The following is a 27,869-nucleotide window of genomic DNA, read 5'->3' on the forward strand; positions in this document are numbered from 1 at the left end:
GGGCTCCTCACTCTGGCCTTCAAGACCCTGTGAGGCCAGCCTCCCCTCCTGCAAGTCCCCAGCACAAGCCACTCCCTGACAACAGGATGGGACCTCTAGGGCAGGTAATGAATGGGGCTGCTGCTGCTGCTAAGTCACTTCAGTCGTGTCCGACTCTGTGCGACCCCATAGATGGCAGCCCACCAAGCTCCCCCATCCCTGGCAGGTCTGGCCAAATGATGAAGAATTAAGATGCAACCAAGGAACCTGTCCTGTGTCAACAGACACTGAGCCTGGTGCTCACACAGCCATTGATTTCATCCAGCAGATGTGCACTGGGAACCTTCTATGTGCCAGGCAGTCAGTCTGCTAGCTGCTTTGACTTTAATTAACTAGTTAATGTCCAGAGATTTCCAAGAGACCAAATCGTATACTCACTTCTCTGCTCTCACCTGTCTTGACCTCTCAGAAGCATCTGACACAATTGATCCCAGCATCTTTCGGAATCATTCTCTTCTCTTGGCTTATATGCCTACCACTCCCTCCGTCCAACTCTGCTCCTTGGTTTTTCTCTTACCTCCCTAGCAGCTCACCCTCAGTCTCTTATAAGAGGCTGCCCGCTTCTCCCCCGACCCCACTGGTAAATGCTTGGCCTCCATCCTGGACTCTGCATCTGCACCTCTTTCCTACAGGGCTTTAAAGACCACGAGATACTCATGACTCCTGCATTTCTATCCTCCAGCCCAGACCTCTTCCCTGACTTCCAGACTCAGGTATCCAACTATTATCAGACTTCTCTAACTGGGTGTATCACAGGCATCTCAATCTAAACATATCCAAAACAGAACCCTTGGTCTTTGCACGTCAAACCTGTTTCTTCCTGTCTCATCAGGATATGTTACCACTATACCCTTGGCAGCTCCAAGCAAAACCCAAGTTTTCTCAGGATCCTCCCTTTCTGTCACCTCTCCACTTTCAGCCTCTCAGCAAGTCCTCTCAGCCTGACCACCTCAGTAGATTCTATATGCATCCACTCATCACCCCATCACTACCCCTATCACCTGTCACAGCAACTATCATTTACTTCTGGATCATGGCGTGAGCCTCCTAACTGGTCTCAGCACTTCAAGGCTTGCCAATCTTTTTTCAGAATTCTTTTAGGACCATAAACAGAGTATTCACTTCCCTGCTTAGAGCTGTCTATTAGCTTCTGTCACACCTAGAATGAAATCCAGCAGTCTGGTCTCCCCATGAGGCTCCCCCATGCTCTGGGTACAGTGTACATTTTCAGCCTCACCCTCCACACTGGTCCCCAGTGCATCAGTCTCCAAGCACAGGTCTTTCCCCTTCTATGTACTCACACATGGTTGTTCCTGTTCAGGGTCTTCCTATTCTGGTGTTCTCTGTTTGGCTCCTTTTGATAATTCAGGCCTCAATTCCAAGACTTTCCCTCACCACCCCAGGGAAATAGCATTGCACCAGCAACTCTTCGGTCCTTTAATTTTCTTATAGCTTCTTTCAATGTCAGAAATTATTAATACCTCACTCATTTGTATACTTGTATATCTTCTGCTAGAATGAAAGCTCCCTAAAGGCAGGAATGAGTAGGTGTTGAATAAATCTTAGCTGAATAAGTGATTTCTAGAGTCCTGGTTAAGAGGTGTGTGTCTGGATCAAACCCCAGTTGTCACTTGTTCTCTGGTGGCCGTAAGAGTATCATTTCCTCTCTTAGCTAGTTTCCTCATCTATAAAATGTGACCAATAATCATCTGGCCCCCATAGGGTTGTCAGGACCTTGGCTTACTCTCTTAATATTGTAAATGCCTCTGAAGTTAGCTGTGATTAAGCCTGCTGCCATGATTACATAATGACCACGGCTACTTCCCACCCCATTCCTGGTCTTAGTAGACACATGTGGAAGGGAAATAAGACAGCATCACCTTTGCAACCATAACTAACATGGAGCTCTTTCATGGGCCAGGCATTGTTCTAAGGCTTCACGGTGTCTTCTCATTTAATCCTCATAAGCCCCGTAATAAGGTAAGTGCTGCTACTAGTCATATGTTATAGGCGAGCAAATATAGACACAGGTTAAGGAACCTGTTTAAGATCACCCAGTTAGGTCATGGATGTCGACTGACAGTGAATACCACTTTGATTTGCCTCCCCTGATTTGGCCCTATCTGTGAGTTTACTCTCAGTTTAGTTTGACAGAAGGGAAGAAACAAAGGTGACATGATCTGGGCTGTGCTTCTAGGCAATGCTATAGAATGAATGACTGTGGCCCTTTAAATTTGTATGCTGAGGGTCCACTGGCTAAGACCCTGCTCTCCTGATACAGGGGGCCCAGGTGCAATCCCTGGTCAGGGAACTAGATCCCACATTCCAAAACTAAGAGCCCACATGCTGCAATGAAGATCTCTCATGCCACAACTAAGATCAGGTGCAGCCAAAAAAAACAAAAACAAAAACAAAAAGGAAATTCTTACACTGAAATGTAACACCCAGTGTGATGGTATCTGAAGAGGGGTTGGGGAGGTGATTAGGTCATGAGGATGGAGCTCTCATGAATGTGATTAGTGCCCTTATGAAAAAGAGACTCCAAGGTACCTCATATCCTTCTGCTGTGCAAGGACTCAGCAAGAAGATGGCCATCTATGGACCAAGAAGCGGGTCTGCACCACACACTGAATCTGCTGGTGCCTTATCCTGGACTTCTTAGCCTCCAGAGCCAAGAGTCAAAGGTCTGTTGTTTAAGCCACCCAATCTGTGGTATTCAATCACAGCAGCATGAATGGACTAAGACAGGAGACTTCATCCTAGGTTCCACACTGCCTTGCCCAACCTAAGGACCTAAAACAGGTGCTGTCCAGGGTGTGTGTGGAGGGAATCCCTTTGGTCCATCTTGAAGCTGAGGCACCCAGCAGGCTCTCGGGTTAGCCACCAAGCTTCTTCCAATTAAAGAAGTAAAACTGCAACCTTGGGGAGAATCTGGAAAATAGAAAAACTGCCTGCATTTCAGTGCCCTGACATCATCCCTTTCATGAACAACCCCTTGTCCTTATCTTCACACTGCTGAATTCAGGATGGGTTTGTAACCCTGCATCCTGCTTTAACATTTATCATAAGCCTTTCCCTGCAGGTTCCATCTTTAACTGCGTCCAAAGGTCGTTGGCAAGTCACATCTCTATGGCCCTTCATGGAACCCCTTTCTCAATTCCCACTCCCATTTGAGGATTCCACTTGCTAGTTTTCTTAAAATGACTTGTTTAAATTGAAGTAGAGTTGATTTATAATACTGTGTTAGTTTCAGGTGTAGAGCAAAGTGATTTAGTTATATATATATATTTCATATTCTTTTCTGCTATAGATTATTACAGGATATGAAATACAGTTCCCTGTGCCACACCTTAGGTTCTTGCTTATTTTTTTAAATCTACTTTATATTCAATGGTGTGTATCTGGCAATCCCATACACCTAAGCTTCTGCTTTTCTTATATGCTGTTAAACACTGCTTACTCAGGACGCTTATGCATGATTTTTGAGTAGGAAACAGACCTCTTAGCACCTCATCACCTCTAAAATCAGTTCCTGCCTGTATGCATGTTAAGTCGCTTCAGTCGTGTCCAACTCTTTGAGACCCATGGACTGTAGCCCACCAGGCTGCTCTGTCCATGGGATTCTCCAGGCCAGAATACTGGAGTGGATGGCCATGCCCTCCTCCAGGAAAATCAGTTCAAGTCCCCTTTATTCAGAGAGAAATTGTGCTTCCACACCACATGAAAGTACCCAGACATCATCACCAGAGAACACCTGGGGAGGTGCAGAGGCTCCACATACAGGTCTCATTGCCCCTGTCCTCTGGTCCCCACCTCGTTCAATAAGAGCCACAAGCACTCTGTGCTCATGACAGGTTGGGGTTGCACCAAGCGCCCCAGGTCCATGCCCACTCTTCACCCTCACCACCTTTAGGAAAGGATCAGCGTTGGCAACCTGCTCAGGCTGCCGGTGGTGAACAAGCCCAGAACCCACCCCTGGATCTGTCAGCCCCAGGGACTGTGCTCTGGATTATTTTCAGGTCTTCTACGAGGGGCCAAATTGTGTACCCTCTCTGCCAGATTCTTACATTGAAGTCCTAATCCTCAGGGCTTCAGAATATAACCACATTTGGAAGTAGGATTTTTAAAGCTGTAATTAAATTTAAAAAATGAGGTCATGAGGGTTGACCCTAATCCAGTATGACTAGTGTCCTTATAAGAAGGACATTTGGGACCCAGACACATGCAGAGAGAAGATGACAAGAAGACACAGGGAGAGGATGGTCAGTAGCAAGCCAAGGGGAGAGCCCTGGAAGAGACGCTTTTGTGGACCCTGGTGATGCCTTGGTCCACGACTTCTAGCCTCCAGAACAGGGACACAATTACATTTTGATTTTTAAGTTGCCCAGCCCATGGTACTGTTATAACAACTCTCATAACTGAAAACCCCTTCTTTCAACTGCCTTTTCCCACCTGCCTGCCTTTCCACCACAGTTGCTCAGTGAAGCCTCACTTATAGCTGGGCATTATGCTAAGTGTTAGTAATGCAGTGGTTGGTAAAAGAAATAAAGTTCCTGCCTTTATGGGGGCTTCCCAGGTGGTGCTAGTGGCAAAGAATCTGCCTGCCAATGCAAGAGATGTAATAAGAGGCAAGTCTGATCCCCTGGTCAGGAAGTTCCCTTGGAGGAGGGCATGGTAAACCACTCCAGTAATCTTGCCTGGAGAATCCTGTGGACAGAGGAGCCTGTGGGCTACAGTCCATGGGGTTGGACAGGACTGAAGTGACATAGCACGCACAGATCCCTTTATGAAGTCTACATTCTAGTCAGGGAGACAGAGGGAGAAAAATGCCTGTAGCTGAGAACTAAGAAATATGTAAGGAAATAACGTAGCGTGATGTAGTAGAAATAGAGTGAAGGTGGGGAAACAGAGAAGTCCTCTTTGAGAGGGATTTTCCCAGAGACCGAAAAAATGAGAGCAGTCCAGACAAGGGAGGGAATTGTGGGAGGGCATTTCAGGTAGGGGAGAGGCTGTGCAAAGGGCCTGAGACAGGAAAGGGCTGAGTGTGCTGAAGGTGCAGAAAGCAGGCCATTGTGGTCAGACTACAAGGGATTGAGGATGGAAAGGTGGGCAGGGACCAGATTCCTGTGGGGCTTGGAACGGAGTTTAAATTTAATGTCTCTCTCATTTCCTTGGTTGTCATTCACCATATCTGGCCAGTTTTTTCACTCGACTCCTAATTGTTGTTTAGTTTCTAAGCGTCTGCCTCTTTGCAACCCTATGGACTGTAGCCTGCCAGGCTCCTCTGTCCATGGGATTCTCTAAGCAATACTGGAGTGGATTGCCATTTCCTCTTTCAGGAGATCCTCCTGACTCAGGAATCGAACCTGTGTCTCCTACATTAGAAGGTGAACTCTTTACCACTGAGCCACCAGGGAAGCCCCAACTCCCAAAACTCACACATTAAAAGGGAAAAGAAAATTCAGCTCAGCCCCTGCTGCTGCCATCAGCACCCTATTGTTTCAGGCATTAGGATCTCAAACTGCAAACACAACCCTTGTCACTACTGCCAGGAGCGATAGAAAAAAAAAAAATCGAGAGATGAGGAAGAGAATCATCCTTTCCAACCCCTGCTGAGTATGCAGAGTGAGGGACATATGGAAATTAATATATGCAGCTCTGATAGCACGAATCTCCTCGGCATTTTGATTAAACACCGACGGTTATTAAATACCCTCCTTCTCAGAGCTCATCTCCGAAAGCCAATGTTGCTTTTCATTTTGAACTCTGATGAACTGTCTCAATTCCGTTTGCACACCCAGGCTGAACCATGGTCTGCGGAAGGCTGGCGTTGGAGGAGGATGGAGAAAATCAATATGAAATGTCAGACGCGAGGTCAGATTGAACTTGTTTTCTCAGCTGGCGGGAGCTGGGGCCGCCACTGCAGCAGCCAAACAAAGGGAGATGCTCACCGAGGAAGGTCGGCGCTTTGGACTGAGTCAAGAAAATGAATTTCGTTCGCTCCTTAATTAGATTAGGAGGCTGGCGGCTGGCAATTCCGAGAGTGCTGTCGGTGTTTGGATTGGGGCGTGGGGAGGCAAGGATGCGGCAGGGGTCTGCAGATGGCCGGCTAGCTTCTGGCCTCTCTAGGGACTGTCCACTGGGTTCTGCTTCTCCAGGGCTGCATGTGACCCAGACTGTAGGGAGGAGCAGCCTCCAGGGACACCTGGATGTGTGGGCTCAATGATTCTCCCCAGTATCTTCCTCAGGGAGCTTCTCCATCTTTAGGCAGAAGCTCAGAGGTCACTGCCTTGGGTTATAAGGTCCTTGTTATATCCCTTCCCAGTACCACAAGCCTCTGTTTTCATATCACTTATTACAGTTGTGATGTCATATCTATCTGGGATTCTCTGATGAATGCATCTTCCTTCCTCAGACAGTGTGATGGTTCATCTTATGCATCGACTTGACTGGACAATGGGGTGGCCAGATATTTGGTCAGACATAATCCTGCAGTTTTTGGAGGGTTGTTTTTAAGTGAATTTAACATTTAAGTTAATAGACTAGGTAAAGCAGATTGTCCTTCCTAATGGGGGTGGGGCCTTATTCCATCAGCTGACGAACCGAATAGAACAAAAAGCTGACCCTCCCTCCAGTAAGAGAAAATTCTGCTGCCTGACTCCTTCCGGCATGGACATCAATTTTTCCCTGCCTTCGCTGTTGAACTGGAACATTGGCTCTTCTTGGACCACGAGCCTGCCAGTCTGTGCGTTAAAAGTACTTCATCAGCTCTTCTGGGTCTCCTGCAGGCACACTGCAGGTCTTGGGACCTGTTGGTCTTCCTAATTGCATGACCCAAATACTTCTAACAATTATTTCATATTTATATACACATATATAATACATGCATACACACATATATGCATATGTATGTGTGTGTATATATATTATACATATATATGTGTAAAAGATATATATTTCCTATTGGCTCCATTTCTCTGCAGACCCTCACCAATACTGACCTTGAGCTCCAAGAAGGAAGAAAGCAGACCTGGCTTTGCTCATCACTGTGTCCCAGAGTTAGGTACTACTGGACCTCACATATAGTTTGTGGTCAATAAGTACTAGTTAAATAAATGAATAACGGGGCTTACATATCTATATCTGGAAGGAGGGTTGGAGTTTTGACCTCCTTGTAGCCGCCAGCCTCAAATTGGGGGCACTCAGGAGGAATATCTGGAGAAGGACATGGCAACCCACTCCAGTATTCTTGCCTGGAGAATCCCATGGACAGAGGATCCTGGTGGGCTACAGTCCGTGGGGTCACAAAGAGTCGGACACAACTGAAGTGACTTAGCATGCACGCACAGGAGGAGTAACTTTTGGTAACAGCTGCTGATGTCTGCTGACTTCCGTGTGGCTGACTCAGGGCTTGGCTGTTCGACACGCAATGACAGTTGCTCCTCATGAATAACCAGCCCTATGAGACAGTCTTTGTTATCTCTATGTTCAAAGGAGGAGCTTGAGATTCAGAGGGATTCAATAACCTGATTTGGGGGGTCACACAGCTGCTGAGTGTCAGAGCTGAGTTCTGATTCGGAGGCTTCTGCTCTAAGCCATTCTAATTCTGGAACTTTCTAAGGCCTTATCCTTTTTCCATCTTGAGTTCACAGTTCACCGAGCCTTCTAGGCAGCTTCCTCCTCACTATCCAGCCCTTGTGTGAGTCTGTCTGATGCCAGAGCCCAGGCTGGTGTCTGCCACACTGGGCTGTGAACACACCTGGTTTCTTGCGCCATCTCTGCCATCCACTTTGGGTCAGTGGCCCTTCAAGCCCAGTTAGACGACTCATGTCACCTCCCATACAGCTGGGACCATGTCCCAGACTGGTCCTCACCCCCTCACTCTCTTTCCATATGTCTTCTTATGAGTCCACAATCCACATGTCATTTATTTCAACCTCAGGCATGAATTTATTTATGGAATCAATATTTACTGAGCACCTGTTTGTATGTCAGTCCTTTGTGATACAATATGAGCAAAATATTGGGTTAGCTAAAAAGTTCACTTGGGGTTTTCTGTAACATCTTATGAAAAAGTCTGAATGCATTATTTGGTCAACCCAGTAGATTCAGTTCATGTCTTCCTCTAGAGGGGAAGGATACTGAATAATATCCATGTGTGATGAATGCCAACCTCTAATATTGCTTTACATCCCCACAGTTATTTTAAAAGAAAATGTTTATTTTTCCCTTTTCTTTCTCTTCTATTTCCATAGCTACCATCCTTATCTAGGTTATGAATTTCCACTGTATTGAGACAAAAGCACAACCTTCTAATTCTCCTGTTTCTTCCTACCACCACTGTGTTAATCTTCCATAAAATATAAATTCTATAACTCTGTTCTCCAACCAAGTGATCTCCAATTGCTCTTCGCATACTAGGCACTGTGCTTCTCAAACTGGGGCACACGTACGTATCCTTGGAGGTCAGGGAGGAGGAGGACGAGGATATGAGGGTGCACGAAGTAGTATAGGAAGCCATAGATAAATGTTGCATCTTTTGGAAATGTTAATTTTGTTTGAAATTTGGGGATGGGTAGAATCCCAGGGACGGGGGAGCCTAGTGGGCTGCCGTCTGTGGGGTCACATAGAGTCGGACACGACTGATTCGACTTAGCAGCAGCAGCAGCAGCAGCAGCAGAAATGTAAATATTAAATTAAGTGGAAAGTAGTCATTTTATAGGAATAAAATGTAAAACCTATGTGAAATTTTCAGATGGAAAAATAAGACTTCAAAGAAAATCATCTGTGGTTAGCATGTCCCCTCAGGTGTTGGGCCTCTGCCAGGTGTGTGGCGTTTTGTTTTTGCTGAGAGGCCAGGCCACCCAGAGCACATCAGAGAGGCTGAATTGCTTTTCACTGCCCTTCCTTCACAGCAGCGAGGTTCATGGTCTGGCTCTGGGAGTGCTATACCTGGTGCAGAAGTTTAAGAAGGACTAGCTGTCAGAGGAGCCAGACTCTGGGTATAGAGCAGGTACTCAGTGAATGAATGAATGAATGGAGGCATAAACTTTTGATGCTGATATTCAACTACTGACTTGATACAAACCTTCATACCTATTTGACCTCATTTTCTCCATATTCCTCTTTAACTCAAGCCTAACACTTCTTGCTAAGACTCTTTAAAGGTGCTACATCACTTCCTAACTTCAGGTTTTTGCTCTGAAGGCCGTGCCCTTGTGTGCATGGCCAGAAACACCCTTCTGTCTATTTCTCACCTAACCAAATCCTACCTGTGCTTCAACATGACTCCTCAGCCTCTGCCTCCCCACTTTGAGGTCTCCCTCCAATGTCCCACGCCCCTATGAATGTCCACGCCCCTAACTGTCTCCACCACTCATTTGGGTGTCCAGGGTACATCTTGCCCCATCAGCCAAACTTGACATTGCTTGAGTGTTGGGAGATGTCTTACCTTTCCATTGTACCCCTCAGAATGCTTATATGTAACGGACAGATCACAGATACAAGAAGATTGTGTTGAAGACCTGCCAATAAATTTTAGTCTAGATCTGCGGTTCTCAGCTAGAAGTAATTTTCACCCCAGGATATTTCACAATGTCTGGAGTCATCTTTAGTTGTGAAAAGCCTTCTACAATGCATAGGACAGCCACCTCCACCAAAGAAAGAATCCTGTGCCCTTAATTTAACAATGCATTGTTAAGAAATCCTTGTGTTCATTACAGGATCTTCCTAACCTCTTTCCTTGTGTCCCTTTGTTCTCCCAGACAGAACCCAACATCCATCCTTCTTCTGCAGTCTAAGCAACTTCTCCAAAAAAATAATTGTAGTCAGATTAGTCCTCTGGTTACTTTAGTGGCTGTTCATTGAGTTTGAAACAAAATTTAAGTCCATTATCATGGCCATTATGATCAGCCTCTCGCATTCCTCCTGAACTTCACGTGTTCCTTCTCCAAGTCATTCTTTAGATACCAGCCATATCAGCCTCCCTTGTTGGCTCAAAGATCGATATCAGCACAGACACTAACAAACATTGATAAAGCATCTATCACGAGCCAGGTACTATTTTTGGTGCTGGGGAAACAACAGGGAACAAAACAGAACAAGTCCACGTCCTCAGGAGCCAATAGTACAGATCAGTGGTCTTCAAGAGAACCTTCTGCAATGAAGGAAATGTCTTAGGTCGGTCTTAAGTCAGCACCGTCCAATATAATAGCTACACACGACTACTGAGTACTAGACATGTGGAACATCTGAATCAAAATCTCCCAGAAGCATCAAATACACTTAGTATGACACATCTCATTAGCAATTCTTAATGATTATCTCATTTAAGCCCTGCAACAAACCCATGAGGTGGACGATATTATTTTACCCATTTTTTGTATGAGAAAACAGGCTCAGAAAGGTAAGGGAAAGTTGGACAAAGTCAGATGGCTAATAAGAGATTAGCCTGGCTCTGACCTGGGTCTGTATGACTCCAGCATCCACACGATCTACAGCCCACCACACCAGTCAGACCAGCTCCCCTGGGCAATACTCCTCACAGCAAAGGAGTACATGGACATGATCAAAATGATCCAGATAGTCACCCCACTCCCAGCCACACCTCATACAGATGATCGTCATTTCACTCATGTCACTAGGAGTTAAAATGAAAAAACTGGGGCTGTGGGGGAGAGAGGGCTTCCTTCCCAGGTCTTCACGGCAAGCTGCAGTGGCAGAGCAGCCCCGGAAGACGGTGCTGGCCAGATACACAGATCCTGTGGCTCCTGAGCATCTTGGAAGCTGCACGTTCTTTAGCCTGACCCTGGGTAAGGATGACGGCAGCCCTCCAGTCACCTTTACTCCAGGAAGCGTTTTGTTTTCTAGAAAACCTCTCTCCTAGCCCCAGGTCCATCCTGTCCACTACACCTGGTTCTTGCTTCTCTTGCTTACATTGGTCTTAGCCTTTGGCCGCCAACCACTCAGCCCCCATGAGTTTGGAGCCACTGTGTGCCATCAACACCATGAAAACTCCAGCATGACCCCTAGGCCTGTGAGCCTGGGGAACTCGACCCCACCCCCCTCTCTGAAGCCCTCCCGAGTGCCCACTAGAACCACTGTGCCTTCTAGGGTGCTGCTTCTCAAAGCCTCACCCTTTCCACGAAACTAATAATCCCTGCCCCTCAGCTGCTCCTTTTTTTTTAAAAAAAATTGAGATATAATTGACATATAACAGTATATTCGTTTCATGCAACATAAGGACTTGATAAATGTATACAGTGCAAATATTTATGTTCAGTTAGCATCCATCACCATGCAGAGCTACAATTTCTTTACAATGAGAACTCTTAAGATCTACTCTCAACAACTTCCAAATACACACTACAGCATGAACCTAGTCACCGTCCCCAGGTGCGATTCTCAATGCCTGTATATTCGCAGGCTCCCCTACTGTCCAGCAAGTCCAGCTCATTCTACTGCCGAGATCCATCCAGAACCCACCCACTCCTCTCCACTTCTATACCCTGTCCTTGTCCAGGCCACCCAAGTCTCCTGCCTGATAGCACAACCCTCTCTTAACTGGTCTTCCCAACCCTGCTTCTTGTCCTCAGGTTCTCGTTTCCCCAGAGCTGCAAGAGGGATCTTAAAACGTAATTCAGATCATATCACAATGTGACGATGACAGGACTCATGTCTTATTCACCTCTGTATTCCACGGCCCAAAGCCAGTGTTGGTGGGATTCGACATGAGGTTTTCTCTTTACTCAAACACCAGACTTGGAGCTGACTCCCGAGTCAGGACAACACATGTGTAGTTTTCTTACTCCTGGTGTGTCTGAGGTGGGGAAGGAGAGCAATGCCCCCCAGGCCCTCCTGCTTCTCCTTCTGTATGTCAGGGGCCGGTGGCGCACCCACTCCATCAGCCCCAGAGCGGCTGGCTACTCACACTTGGTGTGCCGGTCACACAGCGCCGACGCCCGCATGTCACACAGCCGGATCGTCCCTTTGCTGCTGCTGTACACGAAGGTGTTGCAGTGGTGGGGGTGGAACTCGGCCGCCGTGATCACCTCCGTGAGCTCCTCCATGTTGGCTGGCTTGATGTCCACGATATCTAGCACAGACGAGTCAAGGAGGGGACCACGGGGAGGGGCGCCTCAGCGGTGACTAAGCATCGTCGCTTTATTTAGAGGAACAGGTCAGCATTGAGCACACACGGAGGATCCTCATCAGGACTCTGAGCAGACAGGCAGCTATCACTGGACCTACACAGATGGGGCCCAGGGGTGTTCAGTGGCCAAAGGCAGAACTAGACCTCAGGTCTCCCCAGGCCCTAATCAGGGTTCCATCCCCCATAACATGTAGATGCTCCATCCACAGTAATGCTACCTGCTCATGCAGTCAGGCTAAACTGTGCCAGGCTGCAAGGGCTTTCATGTCTCATTTTACAACAGTGGTTAAGAAACCAGTCCCATCACACCTAAATAATTTGATATATTTGAAATTTTAACCAAACTCCTGGGTTGATATATTATATCTAGGGCAGACTGTGAATCTTCTCCCACAAAACCCCTTAGATCTTTAGAGAGGGCGTGGAGAGAAGGGAACCTTCCTGAACTGTTAGGTGGGAATGTAAATTGAGACAGCCACTATGGAGGTTCTTCAAAAAACTCAAATCAGAACTACCGTATGACCCAGCAGTCCCACTACTGGGCATATACCCTGAGAAAATCATAATTTAACAGGACATGTATACCCCAACATTCACTGTAGTACTATTTACAATAGCCAGGACATGGAAGCAACCTAAATGTTCAATGACAGATGAGTGGATAAAGAAGATTTGGTACACATATACAGTGGAATAGGATTCAGTCATAAAAGGGAAAGAAATTAGATCATTTGTAGAGATGTGGATGAACTTAGGGCTGTCATACAGAGTTAAGTAAGTCACAAAGAGAAAAGGAAACATCATATACTAATGTATATATGTGGAATCTAGAAAAATAGTACTGATGAGCCTATTAGCAGGGCAGGAATAGAGACACAAATAGACAGAATGGACTTGTGGACACAGGGAAGGAGGGGGGGGCAAATTGGGAGAAGCACTGACATATATACACCCCATGTGTAAAACAGACAGCTAGTGGGAAGCTGCCGTACATCACAGGGAGCTCAGCCTGGTGCTCTGTGATGACCTGGCTGGGTGGGATGGGGGTGGGTGGGAAGGAGGCTCAAGAGGGAGGGGATATATGTATACTTATAGCTGATTTACTTCATTGGACAGCAGAGACTAACACAAAATTATAAAATAATTTTACTGCAATAAAATAAAAAAATAATATGTCAAGGAAATAATAATAATAACAGCTGCCACCATTTACTGAGCACTGACTAAAGGTCAATCGCTGTGCAAAGCACGTTGTGTGCTTTCTTTCATTTAATCCTTATAACAGCTCTCTAATCAACACTTTACTTATCCCTGTTTTTTAAAGGGTGGAAACAGAGTCGCAGAGTATGTAAGTAACGTGCCCCAAGTCACATGGCTAAAGAGTGGCAGTGGTAGGATTTTATCCCAGGTGCAAGATTTGCACTTTTTAGTAATTATGCAAAATTTCTCTTACTGAAGATATACAGGATCTCAAATCTCCATAAACTGTGATTTGCTTTAGAGCTTGTGTGGGAGTTCAAGTATTAAAAAGAAGCCATCCAACTGTACAGCAGGATAGTTTTGGCCTCCCATGTAATACACCCTTAGTTTTATCATTGTTTTCCTTGTTTTGTCCTGAGTATTTTTCCTTTTTGATGAAGAATCATCATACCTCTATTTTTAAGGAACATATCCTGTGTATTGAAATGAAACATTAGGCCTTTCATCTATCAATACGATGGTGACCTAATAGAAACAAACACCTTTAGTGGGAGTGAGTTTGTGCTGACCCATTCACATCCCTACTGAGAGCGTGGGGGACCTGGGTGCAGGTAGGAAGGTGCCTGAGGGCTTGCTGTCTGAGAACCTGCATAGGAAGAGGTCTCTTGATGTGGATGCTGTGAACCAAAATGATTCTCACTTTTGAACCATATTTGTGATTTTGCCCCACCTGTTTATCACCAGGTAGCATTTTTCAACTTAACATTTGTTTCTATGGGTGAACTTAAATCGACTTACTTTTTTCTTTACTCAGCCTCATAATCAGCAATCCGATATTCATGAAATCATCAGTTTAATAAGCTAGTTACATTTTAAATAACACACCTGAAATAAATGCATTTAATAATTAAAATGAACGCATTTATGTGTGTGCCAGGAACTTACGAATCACATTTTGGAAAACACTGCATTGAATCAACAAGCAATAACTTGAGACAGACAATGCCGTTAGACTGGGATGGATAAAAGTCTATGTTTTTTTGTGAGGTTGGTGGCCTAATCTCCTCCTTAGAGTTTAAAAAAGTAATGAGTAAATGCACTGATATTTTTAGTCACATTAGCGCTAACAAAGTAGTCATCTATTAGCAAACATCATCCATGCTCTGGCATGTAGTTTGATGCACTAATGGCTGTGTATCTGGTTGTGCCTCTTTCTCCTTCAATTATCTCTTATAAATCCTGTTGGGTTCTTTCTAAAATTAGCTTGAGATTGAACTAACATTACCTTTTGCTACAATTTCCCTCAGCAACCCAGATGCAGATATTACTTGTGTCTCTGGAGAATGTAGGTCCCCTGGACTCATGAAATACTACCTTTCAACTCAACTGCTCCCAGAGTTATAAGTATTATCACAGTTAGCATCATGTGCTGGGGAACAGGAGCCTGTTTCCCCCCAGAAGAAGGCCCCAAGCTGCAGCTCTGGGGTTCTCCCCAGCCCCCTGACCCATGCATGCCCTGGGCTTTGCCCACAATACAGGGTGGGGTGAGCAGAGGTTAGTGTTCAGCTGTTGTCAGATTTCATTTCCCTCCAGAAAGAGCCTCTATACTCCACTGTGCCAGTGAGCATGTTTCTCTTTTCCCAAAATAGGGCAAGAAAATCTGGTGTTAGCTTTCTCAACCTCTATCAGTAAAGCTCTAAAAACAAGCTCAACTGGAAAGGATCTTGGCTGTGTGGAAGGGGAGGTGCTACATCTACATTGGTTACTTTTTTTCTCACCTAAAAATAAAGCTCGCAAGTTAGAACGTGTGAAAATGAAGTGCTTAAACATATATATGAAACCAGGAGCATCCTCCACCTTTAAGAACACCATGAGAACTGAGTGTGCTTAGGGCTGCTGCCTCTGGATCCTTCCTCTCTCCTTCCCCACCATCCATCCTGGACCTCCAAGCCTGCCCACCGTCCCTTACACCCAAGCATCCTCCTTGTGACTAAATAGAGTGCTTCTTTGGGTCTGAATTTATGGGGTTCAGGAGAAAAGCCATGACTCCAATCCTCTTTTTAGTAATTGTGATGATAAGGACAACAAGGAAGATAATATGAAAATAAAAAGTTGCCAACATTCATCAAGTGCCATGCACTGTCTCATTTGATCTTCACCTCATCCTTATGATGCTAATATTATTAACAGACCTGTTCTCGAGCAGAGGAAACAGTGACTGAGGTACGTTACTCAATGTTATATGATGGTAGCGGGTGGAGCTGGGATCTGAACCCAGGTTTGTTCGACTCTAGAGCCTGGTTCCTGACCACATGCCATCCTTCTTCACTGATGAATGGCCCCCACAGAGCCGGCCTTTCCCAGCAATGTAATTCTGGCTCTTTTGAAACTCTCCTGGCTTATCTGAGAGGGATTCTGCTTGGAACTGGTGCTTGTTCAATTCGCCCACCACTCTGGGCACTGTATTTTTCAGAACCAGAATTTGGACCCAGCATCTGACCCTCTGATGTGATTTTTTTTCTTTTTTTTTTTTTTTTAGGAAATGTAAGTTGAGACAGAAACACGATAAAGGATTTCTTGAACTGTTAACTGATGGAGGATTTTCCGAGTTCTAAAAACATTTAGGAGGACTCTAGTTTCCAAAAATTCATCGGTGTGTGGGGATGACAAGAGAGCATTTTACATGCATTCTCTGTAAAGTCAATCTTTTTCCTACACAGCTCTCAAGGGAGACACATACCTCCGGCACGTGTGGGTGTGCCCTTCATGCTGGGAGGGAAGGAGAAAGGAAGGGAGTAATGCCTGGCTCCCTGTATTATCTTGGAAATGGAATGATGCATGTTGACAGTCAATTTTCTCTTCCTCATCTTTTAGAGCTCTCTATCCAAATTATTTCCCTGTTGTCCCAAAGAACTAAACAGCCAAGGCGAATCAGAGCAATGGATTCACGGCTAATATACAAGGCAGACAGCCAACAGATTGCTATTAAATTAACCCTGGGGCTTGACAGATCTGTTCATCCTGACCCCAACCGCTTATGGCATTCCTTATTAATGCTGAGCCCAGGCAAATTACCTCTGCTAACAAAAGGGGTTAATATGCCTCTCTGCTGGGACTGGGGGCAGTGCTGGGGACGGGAGGGGGCACAGCCAGTTTGGCAGCTGAGCTCTACGCTTGGAAGGCAGGAGGTGGGAAGGTGAGGGCACTGCTGTGCCAGGCAATGGCCTAAGGCATCATTTAAAATAATAATTGAAGACACTAGGCGGTCACCTCTTAAGGGATCAGCTTCAAACAAATAAAAAGCCAAGGCCATAAATTACATCAGCGGTGGGGTAAGGAGATGAAGAGGGTTATGGCAGGATGCTCAAGGGGAGATGGGGACCATTCAAGAATCATTTCCTTGATCCCAAATTTGGAAAAGTTTTCTATAAAAATGTATATAGAAACATTGTAAAGGAGAAAGACTGACAATAACCTTAATACACAGAAATAGGGAAATGATTGAGTAAATTCTGGTTGATATCATTAAATTGTTTGTGCAATGAAATGCCAGGTCTGTTAAACAACTTGAAGGAAAAATTCTATCTATAGTGTGACCATAATGTCATTTAAAATGTATACTCTGAAACTGATGGCCTAAAAGGCAAAACTACCAAATGTCATTGATATTTCTACTGGGGTGGGTCTATGAATTTCTTTTCAATTATCAGTTTTTTTCATTTCTACATTTTCTTTGAATGAAGTTGTACTATTTTAAGATTGAAAAAGACAAGATTTTTTTTTAATGCTTATTATACATATGTATCAGAGAAGGCAATGGCACCCCCACTCCAATACTCTTGCCTGGAAAATCCCATGGATGGAGGAGCCTGGTAGGCTGCAGTCCATGGGGTCGCTAAGAGTCAGGCATGACTGAGCGACTTCCCTTTCACTTTTCACTTTCATGCATTGGAGAAGGAAATGGCAACCCACTCCAGCGTTCTTGCCTGGAGAATCCCAGGGACAGGGGAGCCTAGTGGGCTGCCGTCTGTGGGGTTGCACAGAGTCGGACACGACTGAAGCGACTTAGCAGCATACATATGTATAATTTTAGGTGAGGTAAGTTAGATACAAAATATATACAGTCTGATCATAGCCATGTAAAAAGAATGAGAGAGACAGAACAGAATGGAAGAAAATATATATTACAGGGGGATTTGACTTTAAGGCTAGTATTAAATTGTCCTTTAATAATGCTAGCTTGGGTTCACCCATTTGTTCCTTCATGTATTTCATAAATATTCACAAAGAATCTGCTGGGGATAGATTCCAGGCACAGGAGCTAGAGCTGTGACCACAGCAGATCAAAAAATCCCCTGAACCATGGATCCTACTTTCTAGAAGGGAACATGGTCACTAAACAAGCTAGATAAAGAAATAGAATGTAGAGTTTATTAGGTAGTAATAACTGTTAAATAGACAAAACAGGGAAGGGAGAAAGTATATGTGTGTGAATGGGCAGTGTGTATGTGTGCACACGTGTGTGTGTGTGTATGACCGTAGATTGAACAGAATACGACTTTCTAGATAAATTAAGAATTTAAAAAATTTTCCTTATTTTTCTGAGCCCTACTGTGGAATTAACCAGCGTTAAAATTGTGATGTAAATTCCTTGTATATACACAAAATTAGGTGGTGAGATTATAGGTCATTTTATAATATCTACAATGAATCCATATTATTAAACCAAGAAAACAAACAGTGAATAAAGTAGTTTCCTTGGCTTAGAACCAGCTATGAGACAGTTGAGAAACCAGGAACCGCATCTCTGGGTAAAGCTGAAGACAATATTGTGATAAATACTGCAATTGTAACAAGTGGGGCCAAAAGATTAGAATTCATTTTGTTTCCAACTCTATTTTGCTCCAAGATATGGGAAAGTCATTTTCTCTCTCTCAGGATTTCAATTTCTTTGCCTTTGAATGGGTATCATTCTGTTAACTCTGTTAGTCTGAGAAATTTTGATGATCAAATAAGACAGTGGAGAAAAAGTTATTTATTAAATGTTTTTGCAGTGGATTGAATAATCCAGACTTTCAAAGAAAACATGTCTTTTTTTCCAAAGATAACTTTTATATGCATTAGGTTTGTGAGTTTTTGAAGATATTCTCATATGCTTCTGTCTTTATCTCTGCTAATTTTGCTGATACTGAGAAGATTTTTTTCCCTCCCCTTTCTAAGCCAACTACTGATAGCAGAGCCAGCAGGAGGCCAGTCTGCCTGTCAAGTCAGAGACTGGACTCTAGATTTACCTGGGTAAAACACCCATGTTCAAAAGCAGTCGAGGCTTTTCAGATAGCACTTCAAGTCTGCCAATACTGAAAGTGGAGAATAGCCTTATCATGACCTTGAAAACTGGGCATATTAGAGCTGGATTCTGTTTTAGGGAGCAAGAGTTTATCTGAAATCTTTATTCCAAAGTCTGAATTTAATCTTTGGATAGAAAGCAGTGATTACAAGCCATCCAGATCTTGTCAGCAGAAAGGACTTGCTGCCTGATGGCAACACACTGAAAATCTCCAGAGAGGTCTCCGAGGGATCTTCCTCTCTTAAGAGCTTAAAAAAAGCCAATGTGCAAATACTCATGGAGGGCTTTGCCAATTGCTAGGCTCACTGTGAGAGGGCTGACAAAGAGACACATGGTGCCCCAGGAGGTGCTTTTAGATGCGTGTTGAGCTGCAAAAGACATGGGATAAGATGTCCTTTACAACTGTGGGTGGGGGGTACTTGAAAGTCCCATAACCACAGCCTCTTTCCTATTCATGTGACACAGAGCTTGAAATTTCTCCATTAGAAAATACTCAATATTTCCTTCAAAGGCCAATCCACGTGTTACTTTCTGTATGAAATGTTCCAGCCCTTCTTTCATGATCCTTCCTACCTATGTATCCATAGCACCTTGACCGTACCTCTAGGAATACACTTAAGATACTGTGATACAGGGCATTTTCCTGGAATGTAAGAGTGAGGCAGTGACTCAGTGGTAAAGAATCCACCTGCCAATGCAGGAGAGGCATGTTCAATCCCTGGGTTGGGAAGATCCCCTGGAGTAGAAAGTGGCAACCCACTCCAGTGTTCTTGCTGGGGAAATCCCATGGACAGAGGAGCCTGGCAGGCTACACCCATGGGGTTGCAAAGAGTTGGACATGACTTAGCAACTAAACAACAAACAACAGGCCTAGATTTTAATCTCAAATCCTGTGGCCAGTTACTACCTAACCTTCATTTTAAATGCCTTTGAACTTGTGAATTTATCAACAAAGAAAGGAAGAAAACTATAGGAGATGATGTAATGCACCTGCTACTTCATAGAGGCACCCCTCCCCCACCCCCAAAAAACTGTCAGTCTCATCCTCCCTAGTGTGGTTACGTGTCTGTCTCCCTCTGTCCACATGCTCACTTTGGAAGCTCTGTGAAATGTTAACTTGGTGAAGCACATTTCTAAAATGTTTCTGGTTGTGGTGGGGTAACAAGGTTCATTCTCTCAGGCGAACCGAGGGACAAAAGAGAGAAAGCAGCCACTCTGCACACATGTACAGGTTCTCCCGTGTTCAGTCCAACAGTGATCTACATGCTGTTATAATGGACTCTGCAGACCTGGTTAAAGGCCCCAGTCAGTTGACTTTAACTGTATCATAAGGGAGGTTATCCTGGGTGGGCCTGAACTAGTTCGTTGGAAGGCAGTTAAACCAAGGTTTAGGTCTTCCTTGAGGAAGAGACCCCAACAGATGCTGAGACCACAGATTCTCTCCCTTCCCTCTCACTCTTCCATCTTGACAGCCGTATGTGAACGTGGCCTGTGTGCTCCTGCCTTTGTGTTCCAGCTTCTTGTGGTCTTTCTGCGCCTGACTGCTGGCCTTAAAGACTCTGGGTTTGTCAGGCTAATTCACTGTAATATGCCAATCTGTCTCTCTCTCTCCATACCTGCATATACCCTCTCCTACTGGTTTTGCTTCTCTGGTTGAATTCACCCTCCCTGTAGATGACAGGACTATGATATCAGGGATGGATTTTTTATTCATCTTGGCATCTCCAGTGCACACCGAAGGTGCTCAGGAAATGTTGATGAGTTCTCATTAGCTATCTGCAGGGAACTCTATTCAATACTCTGTAACTACCTATATGTGAATGGAATCTAAAAAGAGTAGATATATGTATATGTATAACTGATTCGCTTTGGTGTACAGCAGAAACTAACACAACATTGTAAATCAGCTATATTCCAATAAAATAAAAATCTTTACATTTTTCTGGGTTTTAATTTAATCTTGTGACTTAGCCGTCATCTTTAGGCAAGGTTTTTTGTTTTTTGTTTTTTTTTATGATGCAGAAAACTCACAGTAGGTCAATAGGCCAAGATACCAGGCCTGGATGTATGCATCCTCAGTCGCTCAGTTGTGTTCAACTCTTTGCAACTCCATGGACTGTAGGCCACCAGACTCCTCCGCCTATGGGATCCTCAGGCAAGAATACTGGAGTGGGTTTCCATTTCCTCCTCCAGGGGATTTTCCCAGCCCAGGGGTCGAACCCAATTTCTTATGTCTCCTACACTGGCAGGCAGATTCTTTACCACTGCACCACCTGGGTGTAGATCATTTAACCCATGCTTTTCTTAGGAGAGAATGGGATCCAGGGTAAGAAGAATAGGGAACTTGAAATATGCCCCCTACAATAAAAGCTACTGTTTATAGTCTTCACTTGGTGCCAGGCACTCAGCTAAGTACTCTAATGACTACCTTATTTAAACCTCACAATAACCTTCTATTATCCCCATTAACTGATGAGGCAATTGAAGGCCAGAGAAATGTTAAAACACTTGTCAAGGTCACAGCTTCTAGGAGAGGATGCTGGATTCAAATCCAGCGACTCTGACTCCAGAGTCTACCTTCCCAAATACTAAGTGACACAACTCCAAGGAAGTTCAAGGGGCCCCAGAAGAAGTCTGCAGAGTTGCTTTCTCATCCTTTCTCCTGATAACATGAGGCTCAAAGGGCAGAGAAATCCCCAGTCCCCCAAAGCCCTAGATCTGGTTTCAGATGCAGAGGGACAGCAACCACACAAGCAAGGCACCAGGCCTGGGAAAATCCACCAAGGTGGCATTTAATATGGCAAGGAAGGGGTTGCTCTGGTACACACGTGCCAATGTGCTGGACGCGCCATCGGAAGGCATGCTCTGCTTTTACAGTAAATGTCAGACTAAGATTGATATGTGCAGTTGTGGATAGGACTAAGGAGCTGACCCTGGGCTCCTACCTAGTCCATTATGCAACTTGTTAAATAAATCCTTATCAAGTGAAAGTAAAGATACAGTCCTTAGCAACTATATACTGAGCACCTAGTTGGTGCTAGGCACTGCATTAAGCCATGGGATAAAGCCGCAACAGCAGAGAAATTTGGGAAGCCCCATAGCTTCCTTCAAAGCCTGCCCAGAAAAATTCTATTGGGTTAAAAGGAAGGCTGCTGTCCATGGTACTAAAGTGACAGAAACTAGAAGCCAAAAGTTATGGTTATGATCAGGGAATCAAAATCCAAAAGGACCTCTGCTCAGTTGACAAGGGAGGCTGATGAAGAGGGGTGATAAAGACCAATTCAGAAATAAAGCACCCTCGAATCCAGTTGGTTTCTCCCAGAGAAATCCTCTGTCTCATGTCTGGAGACTGGGGTTAGGGGGTGATAAAGACCAATTCAGAGATGAGGCACCCTGGAATCCAGTTGGTTTCTCCCAGAGAAATCCTCTGTCTCATGTCTGGAGACTGGGGTTACACAAGGTATGTCCTTTGCTGATGTTTCCAGCCTTGCTTACAAATTTACTTCACTCTCTGGACCTCCTTGAGTTCCACCAATACATCATGCTCCCTCCTACCACAGGATCTTTGTACATGATGGACTGATCTTTACCAAGTTAGCTCATGCTCATCTTCTGACAAATCTCAACTCAACAATCAGTTCCTCAGCAAAGCCTTCTTTTATTCCCTAGTCTACATCAGGTTTTAAAATATGCATTCACCAAACCATATTTCCTTTCTTTGCAGGGTTTACTTCAGTTTTTAATTATATATTCATTAGTGTGATTATTTGATTAATGTCATTCTAAAGGCAGAAAATTTGTTTCTTTTTATTCTTGTATCTCCGTGGCTTAATGCAGTGCCTAGCACAAACTAGGTCTCAGTATATAGTTGTGGAGGGCTGTATCATTACTTTTACTTGATATGGATTTATTTAATAGGTTCCAAAATGGACTAGGTAGAAGCCCAGGGTCAACTCCTTCTTAGAACTGAGAACAGAGTTCAAAGGATCCTAGGTATATCATACTTTTCATAATTAAGAAATATCCTTCCTTTATTGAAAAGTCAGGGCTGCCTTTTGCCCTAGAAAAGCACTAATCTAGAAATGAGTTGTTATTGTCCTGATGTAGTTAACCCATTAAGGCCAAAGTCTGGCCATGTTATGCTAGAACCTGTTACACAAAACAGGGACAGGCTGACTATGGCTGGAAGGAAGAGGATACAAGACCAGGTGCCATAAGGCTAGGAATCTCTCCCTCTGATATGGTGCTAAACACAAGGCCTGGACCTCAGAGACCTTGCAGATATCTGGTAACTAGGATATAATGAGCAACATCTTGCAAAGAACACCAAACAGCAGAACTGAAGGGGGTGTCTAGAACTGAGAAGACCCAGATAATAAATTCAACAGAATAGAATCTACCCTTCTAACACTCAACTTTTCTAGTTTCCTTTTACTTTCAACAATAATTATGACTGTAGACTTCCCTGGTGGTCCTGTGGTTAAGAACTCCACCTGCCAAAACAGGGGACACGGGTTCGATCCTTGGTCCGGGAAGATTCCACATGCCATAAGGCAACTAAGCCCCTGCCCCATGACTCCTGAGTCAGTGCTCAAAAGTCCATGAGCCACAACTACTGCAGCCATGTGCCTGGAGCCCACGCTGTGCAACAGAAGCTGCCACAATGGGAAGCCCATGTGGCACAACTGGAGAATCCCCACTCACCACAACCAGAGAAAGCCTGAGCACAGCAACAAAGACCCAGTGCAGCAAGAGATAAATACAACTAAATAATCATTATGATAATTAGGATTGTGTGGTCCCTGTTAACTGATCATTTACTTAGCAAGGTACTGCCCTAAGCGTATATGTACACATATATACGCATATGTATGAGTATATGTGCATGTTTATAAACACCTTTTACAAAATTCAAACAATCCTCTTTGACAGAGCTCTTCTCTACAGATCATGATGTAGGGACTTGGCTAAGTTAAGAGCCATGTTAAAGCTTACACAGCCAGCAAGTAGTAGAGCTGGGTGAGAACTTTAGGCTTATTGGACTCCAAAGACTGTGTTCTCAAGCACAATGTCAATGTCACACCAAATGCTAGTCACTGGAAGCTATGACTTTGAAAAACCATATTGCAACACTACTTGCCTTAATGGCTACTAGTATTTTTCCTTACATACACGCACTATATAATTTAAACGGATTTTTCAGTATCTGTGATATCATAGGATATGACAGTTGTATTTTATAATATTCATTGTTATAAATATGTAATTATGAAGACAAACAACATCCACATAGTATTTAGAAGCAGCTTGCCTCCCATGTCAGGGTTACTCATACCATACTTTGGGAATCCCACACGTTTCTATCCAGAACCATGTCTCTTCTGCCTCTTTTAGTGGAGAAGAAGCACCATGGAAATGACACTAAACAACATCTGATTTAAGAGGACCTGTCTGGTGGTTGGTGCTTTTCCAAGGCTGCTTTGAAAGATGGCTGCTTCCTACCCCAGAGGCGGCTGCACTTCAGAGACAGCAAGCTAAAGGGTCCAAGTTTGTATAGTCTGCTCAGTGCTCAGGGCGGTTTGGATGAAAATAACTATATAGATATCAGTTATCATCATTCTCATGATGACAATGATTATTTTACATATGGCTGTTTTAAGGGTGAATGGCATGGGCTCATTTGTATGCCAGCATCTGGCAGGCTGTCACACATCTGCAGAATATAACCTCAACTACGCTATTAATACTTCCCCTTTGCGTTCTCCCCAAGGCATCTGTCTCCTAAAGTGCCTAAAGAAACTTCGCTCCCTCTTGAAGCCCTAGAGGCAAAATTCAGAAAACATGTCACCTAGACTGGGGCAGCAGAAGCTCAGAGTGACAGCAGCTGAGCCTGAACAGATTTCTGGCTCTTGGAATAGACGTCAAGGCAGACAGGGAACCACCACCCACACTCGTTCTGTTAGCAGCTGCACTTCCAGGCAAAATCTGTGGGCAGATTCTTCTAGGCTCAGACAATATGTCCCATCTGCTCTGTGATCAACAAAAGATGCCAGTCATGGCCTTAGTGGTCAGGTCTCAGTCTCCATAATCCCCACCACTGGCTTAGAGCTGCCTTCCCTGAAAAGCCTTGGGAGACCCTTCTGTGGTGGAGACCTGGTGACTGAGCATCTAAACCAGGTCTTTTTATTTATGTGCGACAGCTGTACCACATTTCCCAGCCAGCCTCACAGTTAGAGGTGCTCATGCGATTGAGTTCTAGCTGATGGAATGCATGTAATTTAGAACCTGGCTCATAGGAGTCTCCTTGTGTGGTCCGACACCATCTTCCTCTTCTGCTGTACAGATGCAGATGAGGCTTGGTGACACTGGGAACCGCAAGATGGGAAGAACCTGAATCTCTGAATCACTGATTGGAGGAGGCTGCTTGCTGATGGAGATCAGCAATATTGGACTTTACAAGAGAAATAATCTTTCATATGCTTGAGCCATTATGGACTCTATTTCATATCAGAACATTCAGAGCTTTACTATAACTAATATACTCTTATGGTGAAATGGCCAGATTCTATTTCATTATCGATTATCGAATGGATTATCCCCACTTTCGTGACCTACTAGTAGTTCAAACTTGACACGTCCAATCAAATGGTACTTTCTGTGTGTCAGAATATTCTAGGTACTGGGATACAGGAGTGGATCATACAAAGTTCCTTCTCTCATAAAATTCACATTCAAAGACAGGGAAACCCAAAATACACAAATTAAATTAAAAAGAAACAGTTACAAATAGTGACACGTTATGAAGTTAATGGGGATAGAAGGTTATTGGGGGTTACTTGGGAGTTAGTGGGAGGCAGTGCCTCTAAGGAGGTGACAGGAGATTGAAGTCTATATGATGACATGTAAAAAGTCAGCCCTGGGGACCGTGGGGGCAAAGTATTCCAGGAAGACGGAACAACAAGTGCAGAGAATGGAAGGAAGAACAAGCATTACCGGGGAACAGAAAAGAGGTTAGGTGGCTGAAGAAGAGTGACCTAGGGGAGAGTGGTATGACAAGACAGCAAAGAGGGAGGCAGGGACACGATCATGTGAAAGCTTACAGTCCAAGATTAAGAACTTGGACACTTATTCTAAGCTCAAAAGAAACTACCAGTGTGGTTTAGTCCTGGGAGGAATGATAAATGAATTACATGTGGAAAGGCCCACTCTGTTATGTGGGACATGTATCGTGTAGGACAGCGAGTAGATTACTGCAGTCACAAAGGTGAAAGAACCATGGCCGGTACTAGTGTGGGTTGGCAGGAGTGGAGATGGAGAGAGATGAGTTGATTTGAGGTACATTTTAGAGGAAGCAAAGCCAGGGCTCGTGGACAAACTGGGTTGCGGGGTGGACAGGCTGGTGACTGGGAGAAAAGATCAATATTGACTCTTACTTCAGTTACTCAGCTGCCTGGGTGGTGAAATCATTAAGATTGGGAATTCAAGTGAAAAGTCAGGTCTGTGGTGGGATGGACCACATGATAGGTGTTGAATGAATGATTGATTTTAATATTAAATATAGGGTCAACATAGTAGGACGAGAATGCTGGGTCATCTACTCATTCAGCAGTTGTCTTGATTTCTTTAAATATGAGCTAAACAGAAGATAATAATAATTTCAATATGGGGTTGTTATATCCAATATAGTCTTGGCAGGAAGAGACTGAAGAAGTATGATGGGGACATGAGCATTGCTAATCAAGTTTGATTTTCTGATTTAGCTGTTACTTATACAGGAGTCCTCTGCCTGTGAAAATTCATCAAGCTGGACAGTTATGATATGTGCACTTTTCTATATGTTAAGCTCCCAGCGCAGTGCCTGGAATTCAACAAATCCACTATTACTTTCATTATTATGATACAATGAAAACCATCTCCTGTGCAACTGTGGTCCATAATGTAGATACAGGCCATTTGTGAATCCATCAACAAGAGGAAGGAACCTTACACTGAACTCTAGGGTCTGGCCTTATAGCTGATAAAGTTCTAATTCATGACACACAAATGCTTCTGCATAAAGGAAGTGATTTAGTGTTCTAACCCAAAGGTAGTCCTGGTTCACTACTTGCAATTCAATACCTCCCTAACTTTGGATGAAAGAGTATCACAAACAATATAATTTTAAAGGGAACAGAACTCCACAAGTGCTAAGTCTTTGATAGTGATTGACCCTTTCTATTCCATTTCCTCCCAAGCTTGCTCATACCTGAATAGTCTTGATTCAAGCCAACTAGTTATTGGCCCCAAAGAAAGGATACTAAAACTCTGATTGGTTATTTCAAAGTTCCATAGGTTAATTCTCAGGTCATCAGCTGACATGTAGGTTTCATAGTCGCTGTTGACTGAAATAGAGTTGATATGATATGTGTGCGCGTTGGCAAATACTCTTCGCGGGGTGGCCTCCACCATCAGGTCCATGGGTCTCAGGACAGGCACCTGGGATGCAAGAGAAAGAAACTGCTTCAGAACCAAAGCTCTTCATTAGGAAAGAGTGTGCGTGTTTATATCATTCATTATCACACACAAAATCACGACCACATCACATCAAAGGAGATCTAAGGTAGAGAAAGAGACTGATAAATTACATGCTGTTCCGATTCCCTTTGGTGCCTTTTAGTTTCATTCTTTAAAAAAAATGTCACCATCCCTTAGCCCTGATGGGCAATTTCATCCTTTATAGACTCTAAGATTTTTTTTCAAGTGGCCTCCTCTCAGGGGAACAGCTGCCAGAGATGTTGTTCCAGATTGTTTGTTTTTTAAAACATGAAATCAATTTTCAAAAGGAAGTTGTAGAAATTTTTAGAAATGTCTAGTTCAACTGAGATTAAAATTTAGTCTTCATGGCTTTGGGAGCTTAGGCCCCATCCTGGTTCTATCTTTAATCTTTTAAACATAATTTTGGGAAAGCATATAATCACCCGATTCTAGTAGCCCAAAATCAGTCATTAAAATATAGGGAACCCATTGTTTTATCTGGGAAGATCTTGGTTTAACCTGTATATCAACAAGGCAATGTACACTGTCATGTCAAAACTGTCCTCATTTGGACAATAAATTATATGGTCATCTTACTGATATATGAAGGATACGTAG

At 44.1% G+C, this 27,869-nt stretch overlaps 1 protein-coding gene across 1 annotated transcript in view; it reads right to left on the minus strand.

The window, feature by feature from the left end:
• Nucleotides 1-27,869, minus strand: part of PPP2R2B (protein phosphatase 2 regulatory subunit Bbeta) — a 478,006-nt gene that overhangs the window by 48,965 nt on the left and 401,172 nt on the right. Inside the window, exons 6-7 of the mRNA XM_068980314.1 lie at nucleotides 27,035-27,212; nucleotides 11,969-12,133 (exon numbers count right to left, since the gene is read on the minus strand). Of these exons, the coding sequence (XP_068836415.1) occupies nucleotides 11,969-12,133; nucleotides 27,035-27,212 (343 nt within the window). The remainder of the gene's footprint in view (nucleotides 1-11,968; nucleotides 12,134-27,034; nucleotides 27,213-27,869) is intronic.

The sequence above is a fragment of the Capricornis sumatraensis genome, chromosome 9 (genome assembly GCF_032405125.1).
Source record: "Capricornis sumatraensis isolate serow.1 chromosome 9, serow.2, whole genome shotgun sequence".
In the NCBI taxonomy this organism is placed as follows: domain Eukaryota; kingdom Metazoa; phylum Chordata; class Mammalia; order Artiodactyla; family Bovidae; genus Capricornis; species Capricornis sumatraensis.